Genomic DNA, 20,971 nt, shown 5'->3' with positions numbered 1-20,971 from the left:
ATGGGCGAACTTCAGCCCAAGATTATTCAGCAAAATATTGAACCCAGCCATGGCAATACTAAGAAAACAAAAACATATTGTCATGGCATATCTGGAGGATATTCTCATAGTAGGGAAAACGATGGAATTGGCTGTGGCAGCAGTATCAGCTACAAAACAGCTCCTCGAAACTCTGGGGTTCGTCCTACATCCAGATAAATCTAAGTTGAAGCCATCCACTATCATGGACTACCTGGGCTTCACAATTAACTCAGTCCATATGACTGTTACCTTGCCAAAGGCAAAAATGGTTGAATTAGCACAATCATGCAACAAATTAATGGTCAACGAGCGACCAACTATTCGACAAGTAGCAAGAGTAATTGGGGAAATGGTAGCAGCATTTCCGGCTACACAATTCGGACCTTTGCACTATCAAAAAATTTACAGAGAGCAAAGGTACGGGCAATAAAATGGCATACAGGTCACTATGATCGTGTCATGAACTTACCCACTGAAGCAATATCAGAGCTACAGTGGTGGGCAGAAAACGTTTGGCATAGTTTCAGCCCTATCTTTATCACTAACCCTACTTTAGTTATTCAAACAGATGCCAGTGCTCAAGGCTGGGGAGCGACTAACTCCATATCCAGCACAAGTGGTAGATGGACTAAACTAGAGTCATCATTACTACTTACACTGGGCATTAACTATCTAGAGATGTTGGGCGCCTTTTATGGTTTAAAAGCATATGTATCTAATATGCAGCACTTGCATGTTCGGTTACAAATTGATAAATACTACGGTGATGGCTTATATTAACCATATGGGTGGCATAAAATCATTATCATGCGACAAATTGGTCAACATGATTTGGCAATGGTATGTCGAAAGACATATTTGGCTATCAGCTACTTACCTACCAGGTAAGCTAAACACCCATGCCATGAGAAAATTAAACGCCTGGGTTGCAAGTTTGAACAGACCTTACCTGGAACTGGGATTGTCCAAACAAACCATCACCACCATGTCGGCATCCCTTCGAACATCCACCAAGAGGCAGTACTTAACCAGCATCAAAAAAGGGAGAAGTACTGCCAGGAAACATGGACAACATACGCAACAGCTACAGCCACCAACATACTGGAGTTCCTGGCCATCTACACCACGATGTAGGGATCAGCTACAGTGCCATCAACACAGCGCAGAGTGCTCTTTCTGCTTATCTCAAACCAGCGGCAGGACAACAGGCGATGGGATCCCATCCACTGGTGGTAAAACTGATGAAGGGCATTTACAATATCAAGCCCTAAGCCCAGGTATACCCATATTTGGGATATCAGTGTGGTCCTGACATATCTCAGGGAATAGCCACCAGCCAGATCCCCCGGCCTCGAGCAAGCTACACTAAAGACGCTTAGGTTGATGGCACTTGTATCCGCTCAGAGGGTCCAGTCACTACACCTATTGCGACTGGACAACATGATCACAGCTCCAGACCAGATCTGTCGTTATCCAGCGACTGGTCAAACAGAGCAGACCAGGAACACCTAATCCAGTCGTGGCTTACCCACCAGAACCACGGTTATGTGCCATGACCTACCTACTATCCTACATAGACACAACCAGAATATTCGAGGGAGATGAAAAGCCTTGTGGGTCAGTCACAAAAACCTTATGGTGGGGTACGAGCCAAACCATTGCGAGATGGCTCAAGCAGGTGCTAGAAACTGCTGGGATAAACACTAACATGTACAAATTTTATTCCACCAGGGAAGCATCCATGTCGACGGCTAAAGAATGGACATGCCTATACACCACATCCTGGCTACAGCAGGATGGTGGGAAGGGAAAAGACCGTTCAGAAATTTTATAATAAGCCGTTGGCAAAACCTGGTTTATTTGCAGTAAAGATTTACGAACTGCAAATATTTAATTTAAGCCCAGGGGAGCAACTTAATTCTTTGTTGTTATTGTTTAAAAAATACCATTGTGTTTTTCTACAAATAGACTCATTGGTTCATTACGATAACACTTCCTCCCTCAAGAACTTCGGCAGTGAGTGAAATGAAACTGTTACACGGTTTGAAATCACAGAGCTTTGAAATCTTCACGTAGTCACTCACGTGACTCCGAAGTAAAATAGTAAGATTAAACGAGAACTTACCAGTTTGAAGTTTGATCTGTATTTTATGAGGAGTTACGATGAGGGATTACGTGCCCTCCGCTCCCACCCTCATTATATGGATCAAACTAATAAATTGATGTCTCCTTATCTTTACTATGTTTACTTCAAAATAACTGTGTCTATCTGTGATTCCACACCGCTGCTTGGAAGTATGCCGCGCCTGCGCACTGAGCGGGTTCTTCACGTAATCCCTCATCGTAACTCCTCATAAAATACAGATCAAACTTCAAACTGGTAAGTTCTAGTTTAATCTTACTATTTTATGTTCCAGTCCTCTCAAATCGAATGGTAACATTGCATTTACCTTTCTTACTACTGACTTAACCTGCTAATTCGAATTTCACTGTACCTTAATTGGTGCGTTTGACAATAAACTGACCTTGAAACCTAATTAATCTTTTGCAAGTCCTGCCCCAGATCTCCCATGTCCATTTGCACCTCTGATTCCTGAATCTCCTCCACATTTAGAAAAGAGTTTAGGCATTTATTCTTTCTACTGAAGTGTATGACTGGACACTTTGCTATGCTGTCTACATTTGCCATTTTTTTGCCCTCTCTCTCAACCTGTCCAAATCCTTCTGCAGGCTTCCTGCTTTCTCAACACCACCTGCCCCGCCACCTATCTTGGCATCATCCACACAATTGGCCACAAAGCTATCAATTCCATCATCCCGATCATTAACATAGAATGTGTAAAGTAGCAGACCCTACACTAACCGCTGTGGAACACCACTAGTCATTGGCTACCAACTAGAAAAGGCCCCTTCATTCCCACTAGGGTCAGCAATCTTCTATCCATGCTAGTAGTACCTTGCCTCTAATACCATGGGCTCCTATCTTGTTTAGCAGCCTCACGTGTGGCACCTTGTCAAAAGCGTTCTGACAGTCCAAGTAAACAAAATCCATTTTGAATAGAATTGCAGAATGAGATTCTCTCGTCTGTTCTCTTTGTTACTTCCTCAGAGAATTCCAATAGATTTGTCAGACAAAACCATGCTTACTTCTGCCTAGTTTATCATGTGTTTCAGTATGTAATATATAAAAGATGTAATTCTCACATGATAGCTGTAGCTTTAATACCATGATATATGAACATACACCAGTGACAGTCCTTCCAATTCACTTCTCTATCTGTCAAACGCTTTGGGGGTGTCCTACAGACCAAAATGGCACTTGAGAAGTTCTTGTCCATTTTATGGAGCCTAAGACACTACTTTGAAGCAACGCAGGGTGATTGTCTTGAAGTCTTTGCCCATATTTATCCCACAAACCACATCATTAAAACAGGTTATCTAGTCAGACATTCATCCCTCCCTATTGTGGGACCTAGCTGCATATGAACCAGCTGCTGCAGTTATTACACTTTATTTGACTATGAATTTTTTAATGTTGCCTGAAAGAAATGTGAAACGTGTTATTGAAATGTGACTTTTACTTTTCTCTTAAGCAACACAACACAACCGAGACCCTGGCAACAAGATTTATTAAATAGCAATCTTTAATGAGTGATATAAAAATGTACAGCACTCTATCCATAACGACTCTTACATTATGCACATTATTTCACTCAAAATGCAATTTTATTTAAGTTATTAATTAATTTACATTTTCTTTTCCCTGTTTCAAGTATTAAAGTGAAAGTATTTAGTGCATTGCTTGGAAACTTTATTGATAATTTAAGAAAGAAATTCTTGTTTACTTCCAAAACATTCAAGAGAGGCTCGCAGCCTAAAATGACTAAAAATCCTGCCCTTCTCCAAACACTTCTCCCAGATCCATGCACAGTCACTCTGCTGGGATTTTCAACCATGCCTTTGGATGATTGGGTAGAAATGTCTTGGATTGCATGTGGCATCTAGGACAGAACTGAAAGGACAAGATCTAGGACACTGCAATGAAACATCGCAGAATGGTGTCCTGTTCTGATCTCCGTGCTGCTGTAACACCTAAAATCTGCCTTAAGCCTTGGTACTTGCCACACACACCAGTGTTATACCAATTACTCAGTGCTGTATATATATATATATATATATATATATATATATATATATATATATACACACACACACACAATATATATACACATTCAAAGATATTTTTTGAGTACGTTATTGTAAAAAGGATAACGAAAGAGAATGCTCCCTCAGAAACCAAAGTGGTCAACTATATGTAGAGCCACGGGATGTGAGGCCATCAATTAATATTTAAACTCTTTTTACTGTAGAGAAAGACATGAAAACTAGATATACATGCATTTGGAAAAGACAGAGGGTGATTAGGGGGCATGTAAGTGGCAGATCCTATCTCAAGAATTTGATTGAGTTTTTTTGAAGAAGTAACCAGGAAGGTTGATGTGGGCAGGGCCATAGACAAAGCCGATATGGAATTCAGCAAAGCCTTTGGCAAGGTTCTGCATGGTAAGCTGCTGGTGAAGATTAGATCACATGGGATGTAGGGAGAGCTAGCTAACTGAATACAGCATTGGCTTAATGATAGGAAGCAGTGGGTGTTGTTTTTCAGATTGGAGGTCTGTGACAAATGGTATGTCTCAGGAATCAGTGGAACCATTGCTGTTCATCATCTATGTCAACAATGGGGATGAGATTATACAAGGCATGATGACTAATTTTGCAGATTACACAAAAATGGGTGGTATTGAAGTCATTGAAGATGTTTAACAAGAATTACATCGGGATCTTGATCAGCTGGGCAAGTAGGCCAAGGAATGATAAATGGAGATTAATTTAGGTAAGTGAGATGTTGCACTTTGGGAAGTCAAACCCGAGGCAGGACCTTCACAGGGAATGTTTGGATCCTGGGGAATGTTGTACAGCAGAGGGATTAGGAGTACACATACATAGTTCCCTGAAAGTGAGTGCCATCCCAGACAGATGGAATGGTAAAGAAGGCTTTTGACATGTTGGCATTGATTAGTCAGGAAAAAGTGATTTGAGCATTGTGTTCAGTTTTGGTCACCATGCTATTGGAAAGAAACTGGAAAGAGTTCATAGAAGATTTAAGTGTTTGTTGCCAGGAATCGAGGGCCTGAGCTATAGGGAGAGATTGCGCAGGCAAAGACTTTATTCCTTGTAGTGCAGGAGGCTAAGGGGTGATCATATAGAGGTATATCACATTTTTAATGGAGGAGATAGGGTGAATGCACAGAATCATTTGCCCAGGATAGAGGGGAACGAAGAACTGGAAAGCATAGATTTAAGATGAGAGGGGGAAAACCAATAGAAACTGAGGGGCAACTTTTTCATACAAAGGGTGATGGGTATATGGAACAAGATCCAAAAGAAGTCGTTGAGAAAGGTACAATGACAAAATGTAAATGACATTTGGACAGGTACATGGGTAGGAAAGGTTTAGAGGGATAATGGCTAAATGTTTTAAATTAGACTAGCTGGATAAGACATTTTGGTCAGCATGGACAAGTTGGGTTGAAGATCCTGTTTCTGTGCTGTATGACTCCAATCAAATATATATATATATGTGCATGTAATTATATACCATATCTCTGCACATATTTTTGCAAATATACACCAATATATACACATGCACTCACATCACCACATACATAAAAATTGCAAATATTCATTTTCTCATCGGATGCTCCATATGCCTTACCGAGCAGGAGGACAATCCAGCTGATGAGTGCCCACTACTGCTGATGCAAAGGTCTTACAGCAGGGTACAGAAATGTATCTTCTCCTGCTACTCCCACCATTGCCTCTTGGGGGCAGAGCTGCTCCACTAACCCAAGAACAAACTGAGTTATCTCAGTTTTAATATAGTGAAAGCTTTGTATACAACCAGGCAGTCAAGGCATTTCCATTCCCTGTGTTCTACTTGGAAGCAAGTCCAACATATTGTGTTTGTACACTTAGCAAGCAACTACTATTCGACCAACTGGTCCAGTGCCCTGTCCTGCCTAATTAGCAGCAACATTGGTCTCTGGGTTGGAGTGATAGGACAAAGAGTAGGCACGAGGCACAGAGGTTTAATGCAAAGTGATGGGAGCTCAACTGTGCTGCAGAGGAGAGGGTTCATAAGTTGACCTCCATTCGCCAGATAGCATGGCAGAGCCAGGCAGTAAGACCTGTGTAACTCTTAGGGCTCAAAGTCCCAGGTCACTTCATTCTGGTGCTGCATTGGGCTCTGGATGAGATGACCCATTCCACACACCTGACAACTTCGAAGCGCTAGCAAATAAAGTTAATTATTTGGTTATCTGAAGTAGGATGGAGTAGAGCAGACAGAATTACAGAGAGCAGGTAACTTGCTTGATTATTTATTAATTTGTCTCCATCTACTTGTCTTTTAGAAGATCCTGCAACAGTTCTTAGAGGGAGTGTGTTCAGTAACATTTGTGCCATGCTTCCTCAGACCCTATCCCCTTGCTCTTCATTACACAAATAGGAAAGGGTTGGGGGGGGGGGGGGGGGGGAGACTGTTGGTTGTTGTAATTGACCAACTAAAAATGTCTTCTGTTGTGGGATTTTCCATGGTCTTTTCCTTGCCTTTCCTGGAAGATCAATTCTTCAGGATGTGGAGTGTAAGTCACAGTTGAATGTCACAGGATACTCGGGTCAGCTACATGTTGTTACTGGGCTATTTTGGTTGAATACCCCGGAAGGAAGGTTGATCTTCTTCGTCGCTTCTTGCCATAGCCGTGGGGGTCTGACGTGTTCTTGGGGGCAGTGCTATCTTTGCCCTTGCTGGCTGCTATCAGGTACAGCCAGTTGGCCAGGTTGTGTGTCTGGCAGGTGGTGAGGGGGCAGCCCCGTTTCCCCAGTCGATAGTAGTTTTGCTGTCCCAAGCTATGTCGGTGCCTCTTCACCCTGCTCTGTGGCACGGTGCTGGAATCAAAACAGTCAGTTCAGTACAATTAATCTAGCCCATGTGAATACACTGTCAAACAGCGACCCACACCTCAAGCTCTGGAACTCCCTGCCTGTATCTCTCCAACCTGTTCATTCATAATTTCCATAAAAACAAAGGATTTTGTTTTGATAACAGGACATTTTGTGATATGTCTTTTGAGAATTTTACAGATTAATTGCAGGAGGCAGTCCTTGGTACCATCCTTCTCCTCCGTTTTGTCCCCATTTCTCTGTAATTTCAACGTTTGAAAGTTCCTTTCCAGGAACATATCCCAGATCACTACAACTCGTTTGTTAAAGACAAAACTTGCCTCTTCTCCATACTAGCTCTTTTGTAAATACTCTTAAATCTATATTCCCTCTCTCCCTCCCTCCCTTATAATTCAACTCTCTTTCCCTGGCCCCATCTTGCCTCCCTCATTCTGCTTGGTTCCCTTTGCCATCCTTTCCTCTTTTTACTCCCACACTTTTGTCTCCATCCGTCCCCCTCTCTCATTTTTTGATGTCCCTCTCCAATGCTCTACTTCCGTCAACCTGCACCCTGGAAGAATGCTATGCCATCAAAGAATTGAGGCACTCATGTGGACATAGTACATACTGTAAAAACCTGTACCCATTGCAGCATTGGCGATGCCAGTTAATACAGCCACCTCACTCACTGGAAAGTCACAAGCTTCCTGTGACATAGTCAAGATTGCTACACTGTATCCCAGATATTGACCAGTGTCTGCGATCCTTTGATACCTGATATCCGAAGTGCCTTTGAGTTTCATGTCTTGGCCATAGTCAGAGAAGGTCTGAGACTTCTTGGCACGCTGGTCATGGTCGTCCATCCCAGTCTCCTTGGTATTTCTCAGCTCACGCAGGTACATGAGGAGGTCAGACGTTGGCAGCCGCTGTTCACTGGGTTTAGAGAACAAGAGTGGAGGGAGATACTGTCACTGAGAGTAACGGTAGATGGAACAAGCTGCGAGAGGCAGGTGCAATAACAACATTTAAAAGAGTTAAATTGAGAGGAAAGGGTTGGATGGATATGGGTTAAATGCAGGCAAGTAAGTCTAGCTTTGATGGGACATCTTTGTAGGCATTGACAAGTTGGGCTAAAGAGCCTGTTTCCGTGCTGTGTAACTTGAGGACACATCTACCCTGCAGTACAGCACCACTGACTGGGAAGAGGAAGAATCTAGACTGATATTATTCCAGACTGAAATGTGTTTGATTTTACTCTGCACCTAAATTATATTGAATGTGTTTTCATCCCAGTCTTAGTCCGACCTGAATTCTCGTTTTCGTCCTGTGAGTTGTTACAGTAATTGCAGCTTTTCTGATTAATCATGTATTTGGTCCTCTGTTGCTCCCTACGTCTCTATTTTGGCAGATTTCTTCCCTCACACTGCTGAGGCCTGACTGTAAAGGTCTCATGATTTTCAGATTGTTGTTGTTGGGTAATGGAGATTATTGAAAATGAATTGAATACTCACCTATTAGCATTGTCCACCTCCTGTGCTTCTCCAGGAGTTCCAATGTTTAAACAGAAGAGGGCAACAAGAGCAATTATCATCATCTTGGTATGCTGATCTGGAGATTGAAACATTACAGGATTAATCACAGTGAATCAACCTGCCTGTTACATTTGTTTTTTGTTTTTTTTAAATATTTTATTAGAAGTAAGTACAATATAGTGGTACCTTTTTTACAGGTGCCTAATATATGTTAACATAATACATTCTCTGTACAACTTCATTTTTTTTTTTTTAAAAATAAGAAAAAAAGAGATAGTAAAGAATAGGGAAAAGTGTAGTGTGTGTAAATAAAAAAGGAAAAGAGATAAGCGAGAAAAGAGAGCAGGAGGGAGATTATCAAATAGACTCAAGGAGATGCGTTTTTATCTTGTTGATCATCTTTCACCCGTACATGAAACATTTAATTTTTACAATACCATTGCACCACATGAATCCAATAAATCAATAAATGGAGACCAACTCGTTAAGAATTGGTCTTGTTTGTCTATTAGGAGGAGTCTCATTTCTTCCAGGTGTGCTGTGTAAAACATATTACTAATCCACATTTTAAGCGTTGGTATAATAGCATTTTTCCAAAATTTAAGTATGAGTTTTTTTGCTGTTATTAACCCATAATTAAAGCCTGCTACATTTGTAATAGAATCATATGGTAGTCTCAATGTTACCCTAATCGTCAAGGGAACACTTCCACACCTCACATTGCCCAATGCCATTGGCTTGAGCTGGACTGCAAGGCCCAGGGGACACATTCAATTTGTTACTTTGATTCTACCTCTCAGCCAACAAGAAAAATGAGGTGGATAGAGACAACATCTGAAACTACAAGAAATTCTCAGCAGATACTGCAGAATCTGAGAGAGCACAGGCTTAGATGGGGCATCTTTGTCGGCATGGATGAGTTGGGCCGAAAGGCTAATTTCCATGCTGCTCTGACTCTATGATCCTGTGCAATTCAGTATTAAATGGCCACCTCCTCAGCTTGTAACTATGTGAGACCATGATTTTGTCTGGGTCTTTCTGCATTTGGATGAGAATTGCTTAATTATCTGAGGAGTCGTAAAGGGTTCTGAACATTGTATAATCATCAGCTCACTGCTGACTTTATGATTGAAGGAAGGTCATTCGTGAAGCAGTTGAAGATGGTTGGGCCCAGGACATTGTCCCTTGGAACTCCTGCAGAGATGTAGGGTTTCAAACTGAAACATTGGCAATTCCTTTCCCTCAGCAGATGCTGTTCTACCCTCTGAGTTTCTCCAGCAGATTGCTTGTAGTTCCAGATTCCAGCATCTGCAGTCTCTTGTGTCTCCTGCAGAGATGTCCTGTGGCTGAGATGATTGACTTTCACTAAAATCACCCACATTCTTCTAAAGAAGATACAGTGGATCTTATATCATTAGCTGCACGTGATGGGACAACCCTCTAATCTCAGGAATTAGCCTGGTGAATGTCAATATATCCTTTCTTAAACAAGGGGATCACATTGTGTACAATTGTACTGGTGGGACTCTTTACAACAGTCACATGTATTGTTACATTTGCTCACGGCCTCATCAGCACCCTGTACAATACCAACAACACTTCCCTATTTCTAAATTCCAACCCTCTTGCAATCAAAACATGCCATATGCAACTTTTTTGAGACTCCATCATCCAGTTAGGAATGTGGTCTGAGGCGATTCCTTAATTTCTCTCACTTCATTCACCATATTCTCTTATAAGCCAACTCTTAACCAACACGCTTGTTTGATACTGAAGGTAGTATTAGTGGTGCTGTTTTCTGGTAATACATTAAACATTTTCCAACTATATAATCTTCCAACAATTGTTGATCAAACTGAAACTGGAGTTAATTGACATTGGTGGGACAGCATAGGGGAGCTTTTTGCATAACTAACCCATATTGACCTCTGAAGATTGTTTGATGAGGCAGAGTAGAGGACACTTTATCCTGTTGCAGACCCATGTTGTCCCTGCTCTGGGAGTGGTTGACAAGACAGTGCAGAAGGAGCTTTAGGGGTGGAACCCATTCTGCAAGGGCATCATATTAACCATAACCCCTGCTGTGTCCTACCACATCACCTTGGTCAGGGTTATTGGGCACCAGGAGACCATTTGGCCCATTTTGGCTTTGCTGGATCATTGACAGAGTTGTCTAAAATCCAGTACGTGGTTACATTTTAACCTTCATGCCTACAAATCTCAATCTCTTTCACAAACGTATCCATTTAATCACTGAAATCCACATTGTATCTGCTTCCAAAGCCCTTCCAGTGTCAGGGTTTACATCTGTGACATCTTCTTATCTGTGTTGAAAACAGCTCCCTAAGTCCACAAGCCTTCAGACGTAGCAGTGCTCTGAGGGAGCTGGTTGTAATGGCTGATAATGGCACTGAATAGGAAGAGTGATATTTAAGCTTGAGCTGAGATGGTGCCACACATGGGCATCCTTGGGGAAAGGTTGAAACTGCAAATCTATACATATTCTCTAATCCAACTGGAACCTGTGCCTATCGTCATTTCAACAAAAACAGAGTAAACTAATTCAATCAGACATTCTGGGCATAAATTAATGTTTAGTTCCTAGTATTAAATTACAAACAAAGCTGAATGGAGCTTTTTGTTTACATCCAAAATCTAAAGGGGTCAAATCTGACCTTAATGTTTTGAGATGACAAGTTTGTTGGTCTGTTTTCAATTTCTGGTGAATCTTGTATTTTTCAAACTATTTGCTGTCATTCCCAGGACTGGAAAAAATTCAGCTTTCTCTTGTTTTTGTACACAGGGTCAGCCCAAAGTACTTCCAGGTCAAAATCAGAGATTGGGTCGCTCTTCAACTGTCCCATGAGATGTGCCCAGGGCAGAGTCTAGGACAGATTACATATCGAGTAAAGCTCCCTCCACACTGTATTATCATATACTCCCAGGACAGCAAGAGCTTGGGTTCTACACTGTCCCATCAAATACTCCTAACACAAGGACAACATGATTTAGAATAAGTCAAGCTTCCTCTACACTATCCCATCAAAGCCTCCCAGGATGAGACAGCATGGTTTCGACATAACATAAAGCTGCTTCTATTCTACCCCAGGATATGGGTTAGCAGAGGGTAAAGCTTCTTCTACAATGTCATATCATACATTCCCAGGATAGGTTTGATATAGAGTTCTCTTATGATCATTGTACAGTTTTAAGGTATGGTCAGTGCAGGTTAGAAATCAGAATAAAGCTCACTCACCGTTAGAAGCTACAACCACTAAAAAGTAGCTAAAAATGTGAAGAGTACTGGCCATTGTGTGTATAGCTCCTGGAGCCACAAAGGATTACTTTATTCACACCCTCCTCACACCCCTTTGTTAGTTCAATGCTGGATTTTGGTGCAGGTCAACGCTGGCACAAACTGAATGTCTCGGCCCAACCCTCACATCCTCAACCCACATCCCCAACCCTCAGATCAGCTCAGATACCACAGGTTCACATTCATCAACTTCATCCCGTACCCACTCCTGCCACTGAGAATCTCTCAAGCCCCTTGTCCCAGCACACTGGCACTGTTCCTGCAGAGCCATCCCGGAAGCGGCTTTGGAAACAGACAGATTAATATTGATCCAGACCTGTGGTGTTCTAACCTAGTTTGTTGCGTAAAGTGGGAGTCAATCCAAGTGGGTCAATGTTTAACCATTCAACAACTGACTCCGTGTGTACATGTAATTCAGAGCTCTCAAGGTCTCAATTGATCTATTAATATTCCCTACAGTGCCATTTAGACTTTAGAGATACAGCATGGAAACAGGCCCTTTGGTCCATCAAGTCTGTGCCGACTAGCAATCACCCCCCGTACACTAGCACTATCCTACACACTACGGACAATTTACTATTTTTACCAAAGCCAATTAACCTACAGACCTGTGCTTCTTTGGAGTGTGGGAGGAAACCGTAGCACCCAGAAGAAACCAATGAGGTCACAGGGAGAACATACAAACTCTGTAACAAACAGCACCCATAGTTGTGATCGAATCTGGGTCTCTGCCGCTGTAAGGCAGCAACTCTACCGCTGCACCACTGTGCCACCCATTTCCTGAGGACTGTTACATATCTCCAGATGGTCTTAACCCAAATGGGAGCTCTTGCTGTGTAAGCAGTTCAGAGTTATGTAACTATGGTGTAGAGGAACTATTACAACTAGCTGTTCTACAGAAGCTGTTTGCAAGTGACACAACCACAAGGATGTAAAGTCCGATGAAAAGGAGGCATTTTCAACTGCTAACGTTACCTAACTTATCAATGGCTATGACTGGGACTTCCTAACTGGAAGCGATGTTGGAATGTATAGTTGAGGCGTGAACCAGATCACACTGCTACGTTCTACATCCCTGCTACCTTATGTTCTCTGCAGATCCAACCATTCCAATTCTGAAGAAAGGTCCCGTTCCGAAATATCACCTATTCACATTCTCCAGATATGCTGTCTGATCCGCGGAGTTGCTCCAGCACTTTGTGTCTTCCTTTCTAAATCAGCATGTGCAGTTGCTTGTTTCTACATTCCAACGGGTTGATGGCTAGCTGGACATTCTCGTGAACTTGAACTCAATCAAACATACAGCTGTTCCTGAAACTGACCCATTCTACATCTCCTTTGCCCCACATGCACTAGTGCTCCTCAGCTCCTGATTGGGGAACACCCAGATTTCCACTTCTTACCCTTGTTTATAGAGTCTCCACAAACTCACCCCTCTGTCTGTGATCACCACCATTCCTACCCCGTGATCAGTACAACTCTCCGGATCTGACCTCTTGACCAACCCCTAGATTAATTACTCCACCACCAACCCTGCCTTTGGTTGTTAAGGCTGTGAGTTCTGCATCATCTTTCTCTCAACCTCTCTCCGCATTTTGTAAGGCATTTCTTTAAAAATAGCTCCTGAACCAAGCTTTTGGCTATTTTACTTCAAGCTGTTTGGACACATCTTGTTCAGTAATCCTGCAAAGTTCCTTCGAATATTTAAAAGGAGTTATATACAGTATATTACACTGTTGCTGTGACACTGTCGCTAAAAGCTGCCTGACCCAATACTGGTTTGTAAATGTGACTCAGAATGTGTCAGCACCTCGAGGCATTAAGGAATTAGTTGGGCTTGGGATGTGAACTGTGAAACTGAATGGAAGGAAATGCAGGTTTTCTGGTGATTGAAGGACTCTGTGGGCTAACGAAGGATTAAACATTCCTCTCCTCCAGGAATATAATTGTCAGCAGTTTACAGTTGTGGGTTTATTGGCTGATGACTGATTTATTTGCATTTAACAACTCCCTGTGTATCGTTCAGCAGCAAGATACACAGGGCTCGGCTTTAAGCACAGTCAGCGTCACAAGGCAACTTTTGTTGATCTGAGAAGCTTCAGGCCGTTGCTGCGTGGGCTCCTCCGCGCCAAAACCTGGATGGTGTCAGGTTCACTCACCTTGGCCGTGCTGAGGCAATGGTAGGATATTGGTTGTTGAGCTCAGTACCCAGTCTGGGATTGCAGACCAGTAACTTGTATTTGCAAATGTTTCAGGGCATGATCATTTCAAAACTGCGAGGTACCCCACGCTTGAAAAGTCCAACATGCTTTGGCTCCGCTGTGAGTAACCCATTAGGGTGGCACGGTCGCGCAGCGGTAGAGTTACTTCCTCACAGCGCAAGAGACCCAGGTTCGATCCTGACTACGGGTGCTGTCTGCACAGAGTTTGTACGTTCTCCCCGTGACCTCCATGAGTTTGCTCCGGGTACTCCGTTTCCACCCACACATCAAAGCCGTACAAGTTTGAAGGTTAATTCACTTTGGTAAGATTGTAAATTATCCCTAGTGCGTGTGGGATAGTGTTAGTGTGCGGGAATCGCTGGTCAGTGTAGACTTGGTGGGCCAAAGGGCCTGTTTCCTTGCTGTATCTTTAAACTAAAAGTTGACTAACCCACTAGCTTGGATCTTACTGTATTATGCCCCATGGTTGAGTAATCATACTCTTTGTGCTTGGTAGCAAATCACCCCTCGCTTGAGTACCATAGGTGGATCATCTCCAATCTGAGATGCTCCCCACGGTTGAATGGTCAAGTGAGACGATTGAATACTTTATCCAGTTTAGGACTCAGCTATGAGGTACATTACTGTTCAATAGTTTAACTGGGAGACCACTATTTAGGATTGGAATTGGGTGTGAAGTCTTGCTAGGTGCATCTCAGGGATGGTGAATAGGGGAATTCCTATAATGCTCCTGCCCCAGTTATCAGCTGTCACACCTGTCCCTAAAGTACTCGAGCATGGGAACATAGAAAATGGGCTTCAGACCCCCGCTGAACAGCCAGCTGATACGTGTACAGACACACACACTCAAAGAGCCAGTGAGTTGAACCATCAATCAACTTTCACCACTGAAGCTATTTCCCAGTTACATTTCTGACCTTTGGGGAATATGAGAGAGAATCTCCAACGAGCATCAAAATCTGCAACCCATCTTAATTTCTGAATCATTTGCCATCTATGCAATGACTTGCCAGTGCAGCTGAGGGTTCATTGAAGCATCTCAGAAACACACTAACATTAAACACCACAAACAAGTTCCAAACATTTAAGTAAGAGATAAACACAAAGCACCTACCCAGTATGACCTGATGAGTTGGGACTTCAGAGTCTCTGAGTTATTTTCCGTGCAATAATCTCTCTCTGGTGATTGGTTTCCCTATATCCAATCCAAGCATTCGCCAGTGTCCAAAGGACTCCACTGCCTCTGCTGCCGTGTGCTGGTGTTTAAAAGCTTTATGCCTTTGAAAGAGGGCGTGCACTGCCTCCCACACACGTAACATCTTTAGCTCTTCCTTTTGCCAAGAATTTAAATGCATCCTGTTCTCCTTGATAAGAGGAAAGAAAAGTCTATTTTAAGACCACAGGTTATTACAACAACCATAACAACTTCTCGCCGTGCTGTTACATCCAAAGAAGAACTTGCACCTTCCCCAGAGGCTCATTAATTGAAGAATTATTATTTATTTCACACCCTTCACAACCTCAGCACAGCTTAAATCGTTTTGTAGCCACTTACCGTATGGCCAGGATTGGAAGCCTGGCAGGCATTTGATGGCAGGCAAGCTCCTAGAGTGAATAAATCAGAAATATTTGTTAAGGTGCATGGGGTCCAGGGAGAGTCATGTCTTTGGAAAAGTGGCCTTAAGGGTGCCTAGCCCAACCAAGCCTCCACAGAAATGTGACACCTTACACAGCGTTGCACCCCTTCAGTTCAGCACTGTACAGTATGGTATAGTGTCTGGACATGGTTCATATCCACAAGCTGCTGACTCGGAGGCAAAAGGACTTTCCAGTGAGTGATCGCTGAGTCAGTGGGACGGCACTGCACCGAGCTAGGAGAACTTCAAACCTGTGTCCGGAGAACTGTATTTGGCAAGAGCAAATGCCTGTGCCTGTGTGTGTTTATTATAAAAGCTAAAACCAGGCAGAATTTATGCAAAAAATTCTACTCGAAAGTCTATGTGGATGGATTGATTGATTGATTGAAAAATGCAGCATGGAAACAGGCCCTTCGGCCCATCGAATCCACACTGACCACGGATCACCCGTTCACGCTAGTTCAATGTTATCCCAATTTCGCATCCACTCCCTACACACTCAGGGCAATTTACAGAGGTCAATTAACCTACAAACCTGCATGTCTTTGGGATGTGGGCGGAAACTGGAGCACCCGGAGGAAACCTGCGTGGGTCACAGGGAGATTGTGCAAACCCCACATAGACAGCACCCGAGGTCAGGATTGAACCTGGATTGGTGTGAGGCATCGGCCAGGACAGATATTGGCAGGACAGTACTGGACCAGACTCGGTTTAACTACCCACCGCAGTTAAATAGCTTGGGGATACAATGCCAGGGTTTGACTCGATCTGCCAAAGCCACCAGGAGATGGAAGGAGATAACAATCTAGTCTCTTAAACTAAAGAGAGAAAGTTATAGAAATGCTCAGTATGTCTGCATAGAGGGAAAGGCTATTTCTGTCATTGATCCAGAACATTACCTTGGTTTCTCTGTCTCAGTGGAGATGCTTCTAGACCTGCTGAATATTCCAGTGCTTTCTGTTTTTGTTCTGATTACAATGTAACAGCGAAAGTTTTAGAAACCGTGCCAACAGCCGCTGTCCGCGGGCCGTGGTTATGAATGATCAATATCAATGCTGAGTTTGCATGATTAATCAGAAAATGTCATACGATTGCTTTAAACGACGTTACTACTGAGAGGATTAAGGTAAAGTATTGCCTATTCTGTGTGGCAATAAAATAAGATTCGATAGTATCACATAGTGCTTTTATTCAACACAAAAATGTGTTGGTAAGCACAACGTAGATGTCACGTAGTTGTAAAACAAAATATCGACGTTTAGAGTAGAAGACATAAAGTGCTGGAGTTACTCAGAGGGTCTGGCAGCATCTCTGGAACGCATCATCACAAAAAAGCACTGGTCTCATAGCTGAGCCCCTCTCTTTGCTAATGTAGGTGAAGGGTGAAATTATGATCCGTGACAGGTAAGTCAGGATAGTGGCCAAAGATGCGCTTGACAACCCCAATACATGCAGGGAAACAGGGCAAAGTGTTCCTGGCATTCATTCTGCAAATGTTTGCTAAATTATAGTGGCTCAGAGGTTACTGCTGCCCTTAACATGAGGGAACTGTTGCTTTTCCAGAAACCATCTGACATCCTTCATTGGTGATTAAAGCAAGGAATTGTGAAATAATGTGAGCACAGATAAAAACAGGAAGCAGAACTTACGGGGGAAATTTTACAAGTGAGATTATTCCGGGCGTCAGTCTGTATTACTGTTAATCTAAAGATTTGTCTGAGTTTTTCCTGAATGAGATGTTCAAATATGTGGTGATCAGGTCATCTTTGGAATTTCCTTCTGAAGCCAATTGCATATCTTCATATTACTTTCTACACAATCGGTATTAAACATTATTGTGAAGCATTTCAGGAGAATTTACTATGTTTCAGGTACTGTATAAATATGTTACTGATGTATGTCTAAATTGCTAGATGAATTTCGAAAACATGAATCTGTTGCAGACAGGACAAACAAAATGTCATTATTTTTTAAATAGCAGTAAGCTACAGGAGTCAGGAGACTTAGACATTTCTGGGAATCAAAGCATCTTAAATATGTTGTGAATAAAACAAAATACTGGAAGCACTCAGCATATCAAGTAGTGTCGGTAAAGAGAGATACAAAGATAATGTTTGGGTGAAAGACCTTTCATCAGAACTTCAAACTGAAATGTTAATTGTTTTTCTCCCTCTATGGGTGCTACCTGGCTTGCTCTATTTTTCCAACATTTGGTGATTTTATCTCATATTTCCAGCATCTGCAGTTTTTCATGAATATTCTTGTGCCCCCTGCTGTCTTGTTGTTCCCATTGGAAACCAGCTGTCATCCTCTCTCACCCATTGTACTGTAATGAGAAGGGTGCAGTGGGTGAGGCAGGCATGCCAATAATGGTCAGGGAGTAGCAAGCGGTCCTCTCCATTTCCCTCACATTTGGGATGGGGAACAAGGCGGTAACACTCCAGGAGCAGGTCCCATTGAACGGGCAATGGTACATCCGGTGGCGTGAGCTTGAAACAGTCATGAGCAGGAGCCTTGTTGGAATTTCCCTAATCCACCCCACACCCAACTTCTCCTGCTCATTGGCTGTTACTGAGCTCACACCATCATCTCTGCACAGTCCTCACTCACTGCTGCCTCTCCGCTATCTCTTTTCATTTTTCCAACCCAAGCTCCAGAACAGAAGGGTCAGAGCATGTGTGAGAGAGAGTCAGTATGTGCAGGAATCCGTCTGTGCAGGAGTCAGTATATGAGGTAGGGTCTATGTGTGAGGGAGGGGTCTGTGTGAGGGAGAGTCTGTGTGTGAGGCTCAGGGAGTGGGGAAGATCAGTGTGAGGGTGGGTCAATGCTAAAGGGAGGGTCAGTGTGTTGGGGGCCTTTGAGTGAGGGAAGAGGACTTGTCTCCACACTGATACCCCAGTTTTGGAGATATTTTGGAGGAATTGGATTCATTAATCTGCAAAACCTCCGTTATCTTGGGGTTTAACCAGCGCAAAAAAAAACCCCCACACAATGGCCGTGAAACACTCAACAGGTCAGGCAGCATCGGTGGGAAAAGAAACAGACTTAATGTTTCAAGGAATTGAACTTTCGCCAGTGCTGGTGAAGGTTATAAATAAATATATTTAACAGGTTTCACTAGAATAGCAGTCTGAAAAAAAATTCTAATTCCATGGATGTGTTATTAGGGGGATGGGAAAGGATAAAGGGATTACAAGATGAAAGTCCGTGCAAGGTGAAGCATTGCTGATCAAGAAAATCTGACCATTTATTATAAAAGCAACAATTAGCTGCAGTAAAATAATGACATACTAGGTTGTATTAGCAGAGAATGGTGTGCATAATCAACAATATTGCTAATCATTATTAAATGTAATGCATATCTTGTGTTTAGCTGTTTAAAGTAAGGTGCTATTCATCTCTAGTTTTGTCATCTTTATAAACACTGTTATTGTACGTATCTTTTACAGACATTTGCTTCACTCAACAAATTCATTAAATGGTTTCATTTGGAGATTGTGGATGAAATTCCCTTTGAACACTTCAAAAACTGCTTCGACCGCCTGCCAGGTTAGTTTCTTGTCAAATTTAAATAACAGTTAATAATGTGGTCAGTAATTGGAAGGGTTTTCCTTTAACATCACAGGAAACAGTTGAAATGGTGCCAACTGCAACATGAAAGAACAGACAAATCAATGTTAGCTTCTAGTCCCTGGACACCCCTGATTTCCCCAGCAGTGCAGCTCGTACCATTGGGTAAAACAATTTCCCCCAAGTCACAAAAAGATGCAAAGTGCTGGAGTAATTCCGCAGGTCAGGCAGCATCTCTGGAGAACATAGATAGGTGACGTTTTGGGCCTGGCCCTTCTTCACTATCCATGTTTTCCAGAGTCGGTGCGTGACCCGCTGAGTTAGGCCAGGAAGAACAAGGGAGAACCTGTTGTGGGGGGACCGCCATGAGGGGGTGGGGGAGGGGAGCAAACAAAGGAGACGGCATGGGATATTTTGTAACTTTATCAGCGCCGTTTATGTGTTGACTATTTGCATACGTTGGGTAGAAGAATTTCGCTGTGCCTTGTAACATGTGATAAAAAGTATTCCAGTCCGTTCAACTCCACTTTGTGTCCTTTTGTGTAAACTAGCATCTGCATTTCCTTGTTTCCACATTGGTCCATCAAATCACTTCCGGTACTTTTGCCAATCAGTTCATTCTTTGTTCCTGAGTTCTTGACCTCTCTTCCATTTTGGAACAATTGTGGTCTGTTTTCGTTTTTCTTTTAGTTTAGAGATACAGTGCGGAAACAGGCCCTTCAGCCCACCAAGTCCGCACCGACCAACGATCCCCCCACTATCCTACACACACTAGGGACAATTTACACACATACCAAGCCAATTAACCTACAAAACTGTACGTCTTTGGAGTGTGGGAGGATACCAAAGATCTCCGAGAAATCTCTTGTGGGTCATGAGGAGAACGTACAAACTCCATACAGACAGTACCCGTAGTCGGGATCGAACCCATGTCTCCGGCGCTGCAAGCGCTGTAAGGCAGCGACTCTACCGCTGTGCCACCATGCCACCCATTCCTCCATGGCATTAAATATGTCAATCAGATCCCCTCTTTCTAAATGTGTCCAGTCCGTGCACATAACCATTCTCACTCGCTCATTCATCATAAATCCTTTTTGCCTCAAAAACCACTCAGGTTGTTTTAAAAAAAAAGGTTTTCCTAATGAGACAATGGGGATGAATTCCCAATCAGTTGACAACCTGGTCGCTCTATTTGTTAATGTCCTACCAACGAGGGAGAGGGTCTTGGGGTATCATGGAAGGCGTGGACTTGGCTGTGACTTGAATCACCGCACCCATTTTATTATTGATTGAAACATTTTAGTTGAAGTAACGAGGCAAAACATAAGCGTACATCTAAACAAATAAATGGTTTAAATATCAGCCTTTGGAGATTAATGTATCGGTGAAATCTCTCACCGCAACCCCGTGGTTAACCTGCTGAAGGTTATCAGCCTCACTATCCCAGTTGAGAAATTTCCAGACACCACCAAAGCAAAAAAAAACAGACTATTTGCTTCCAAACCAGACAGATGCTTTAAAAATAAACCCATTGTTTTGCAAAGGCTTAACAATGGTTAACTTTTCCAAGGATTGTTTAGCCAGGAGGCCTCTAAGGCATCTGCGGTTCCCCAACTAACACAATCTGTATTTCATGGTGGGAAATACACTTGACTCGACTCTTGACTCTCT

General features: G+C 42.7%; 1 protein-coding gene and 1 long non-coding RNA gene across 2 annotated transcripts in view; one reads left to right on the top strand and one right to left on the bottom strand.

Moving 5' to 3' along the window:
- Positions 1-2,363: 2,363 nt before the first annotated feature.
- Positions 2,364-20,971, top strand: part of LOC116966942 — a 45,223-nt gene continuing 26,615 nt past the window's right edge. Inside the window, exons 1-2 of the long non-coding RNA XR_004410096.1 lie at positions 2,364-2,401; positions 19,180-19,279. This is a non-coding gene — a long non-coding RNA (uncharacterized LOC116966942). The remainder of the gene's footprint in view (positions 2,402-19,179; positions 19,280-20,971) is intronic.
- Positions 3,648-15,333, bottom strand: LOC116966941 (ADM-like). The gene is made up of 4 exons (XM_033013329.1): positions 15,208-15,333; positions 8,535-8,631; positions 7,798-7,956; positions 3,648-7,029 (listed from the first exon to the last, which is right to left on the bottom strand). Exons 2-4 carry the CDS (start codon positions 8,615-8,617, stop codon positions 6,774-6,776), a joined length of 498 nt encoding a protein of 165 aa, XP_032869220.1. The 5' UTR covers positions 8,618-8,631; positions 15,208-15,333; the 3' UTR covers positions 3,648-6,773.

Source organism: Amblyraja radiata, chromosome 38 (genome assembly GCF_010909765.2).
Source record: "Amblyraja radiata isolate CabotCenter1 chromosome 38, sAmbRad1.1.pri, whole genome shotgun sequence".
In the NCBI taxonomy this organism is placed as follows: domain Eukaryota; kingdom Metazoa; phylum Chordata; class Chondrichthyes; order Rajiformes; family Rajidae; genus Amblyraja; species Amblyraja radiata.
This window is presented reverse-complemented; position numbering and strand designations above follow the sequence as displayed.

Bases quoted from the DNA above. Each gene is read 5' to 3' on its own strand.
- LOC116966941 (XM_033013329.1), bottom strand. From the start codon at position 8,617: ATGATGATAATTGCTCTTGTTGCCCTCTTCTGTTTAAACATTGGAACT. The intron at 7,957-8,534 runs GTGAGTATTCAA...CTCTAAACCCAG, and splicing joins GAGGTGGACAATGCTAATAG to TGAACAGCGGCTGCCAACGT. The intron at 7,030-7,797 runs GTATCAAAGGAT...TTTTGATTCCAG, and splicing joins AAAGGCACTTCGGATATCAG to CACCGTGCCACAGAGCAGGG.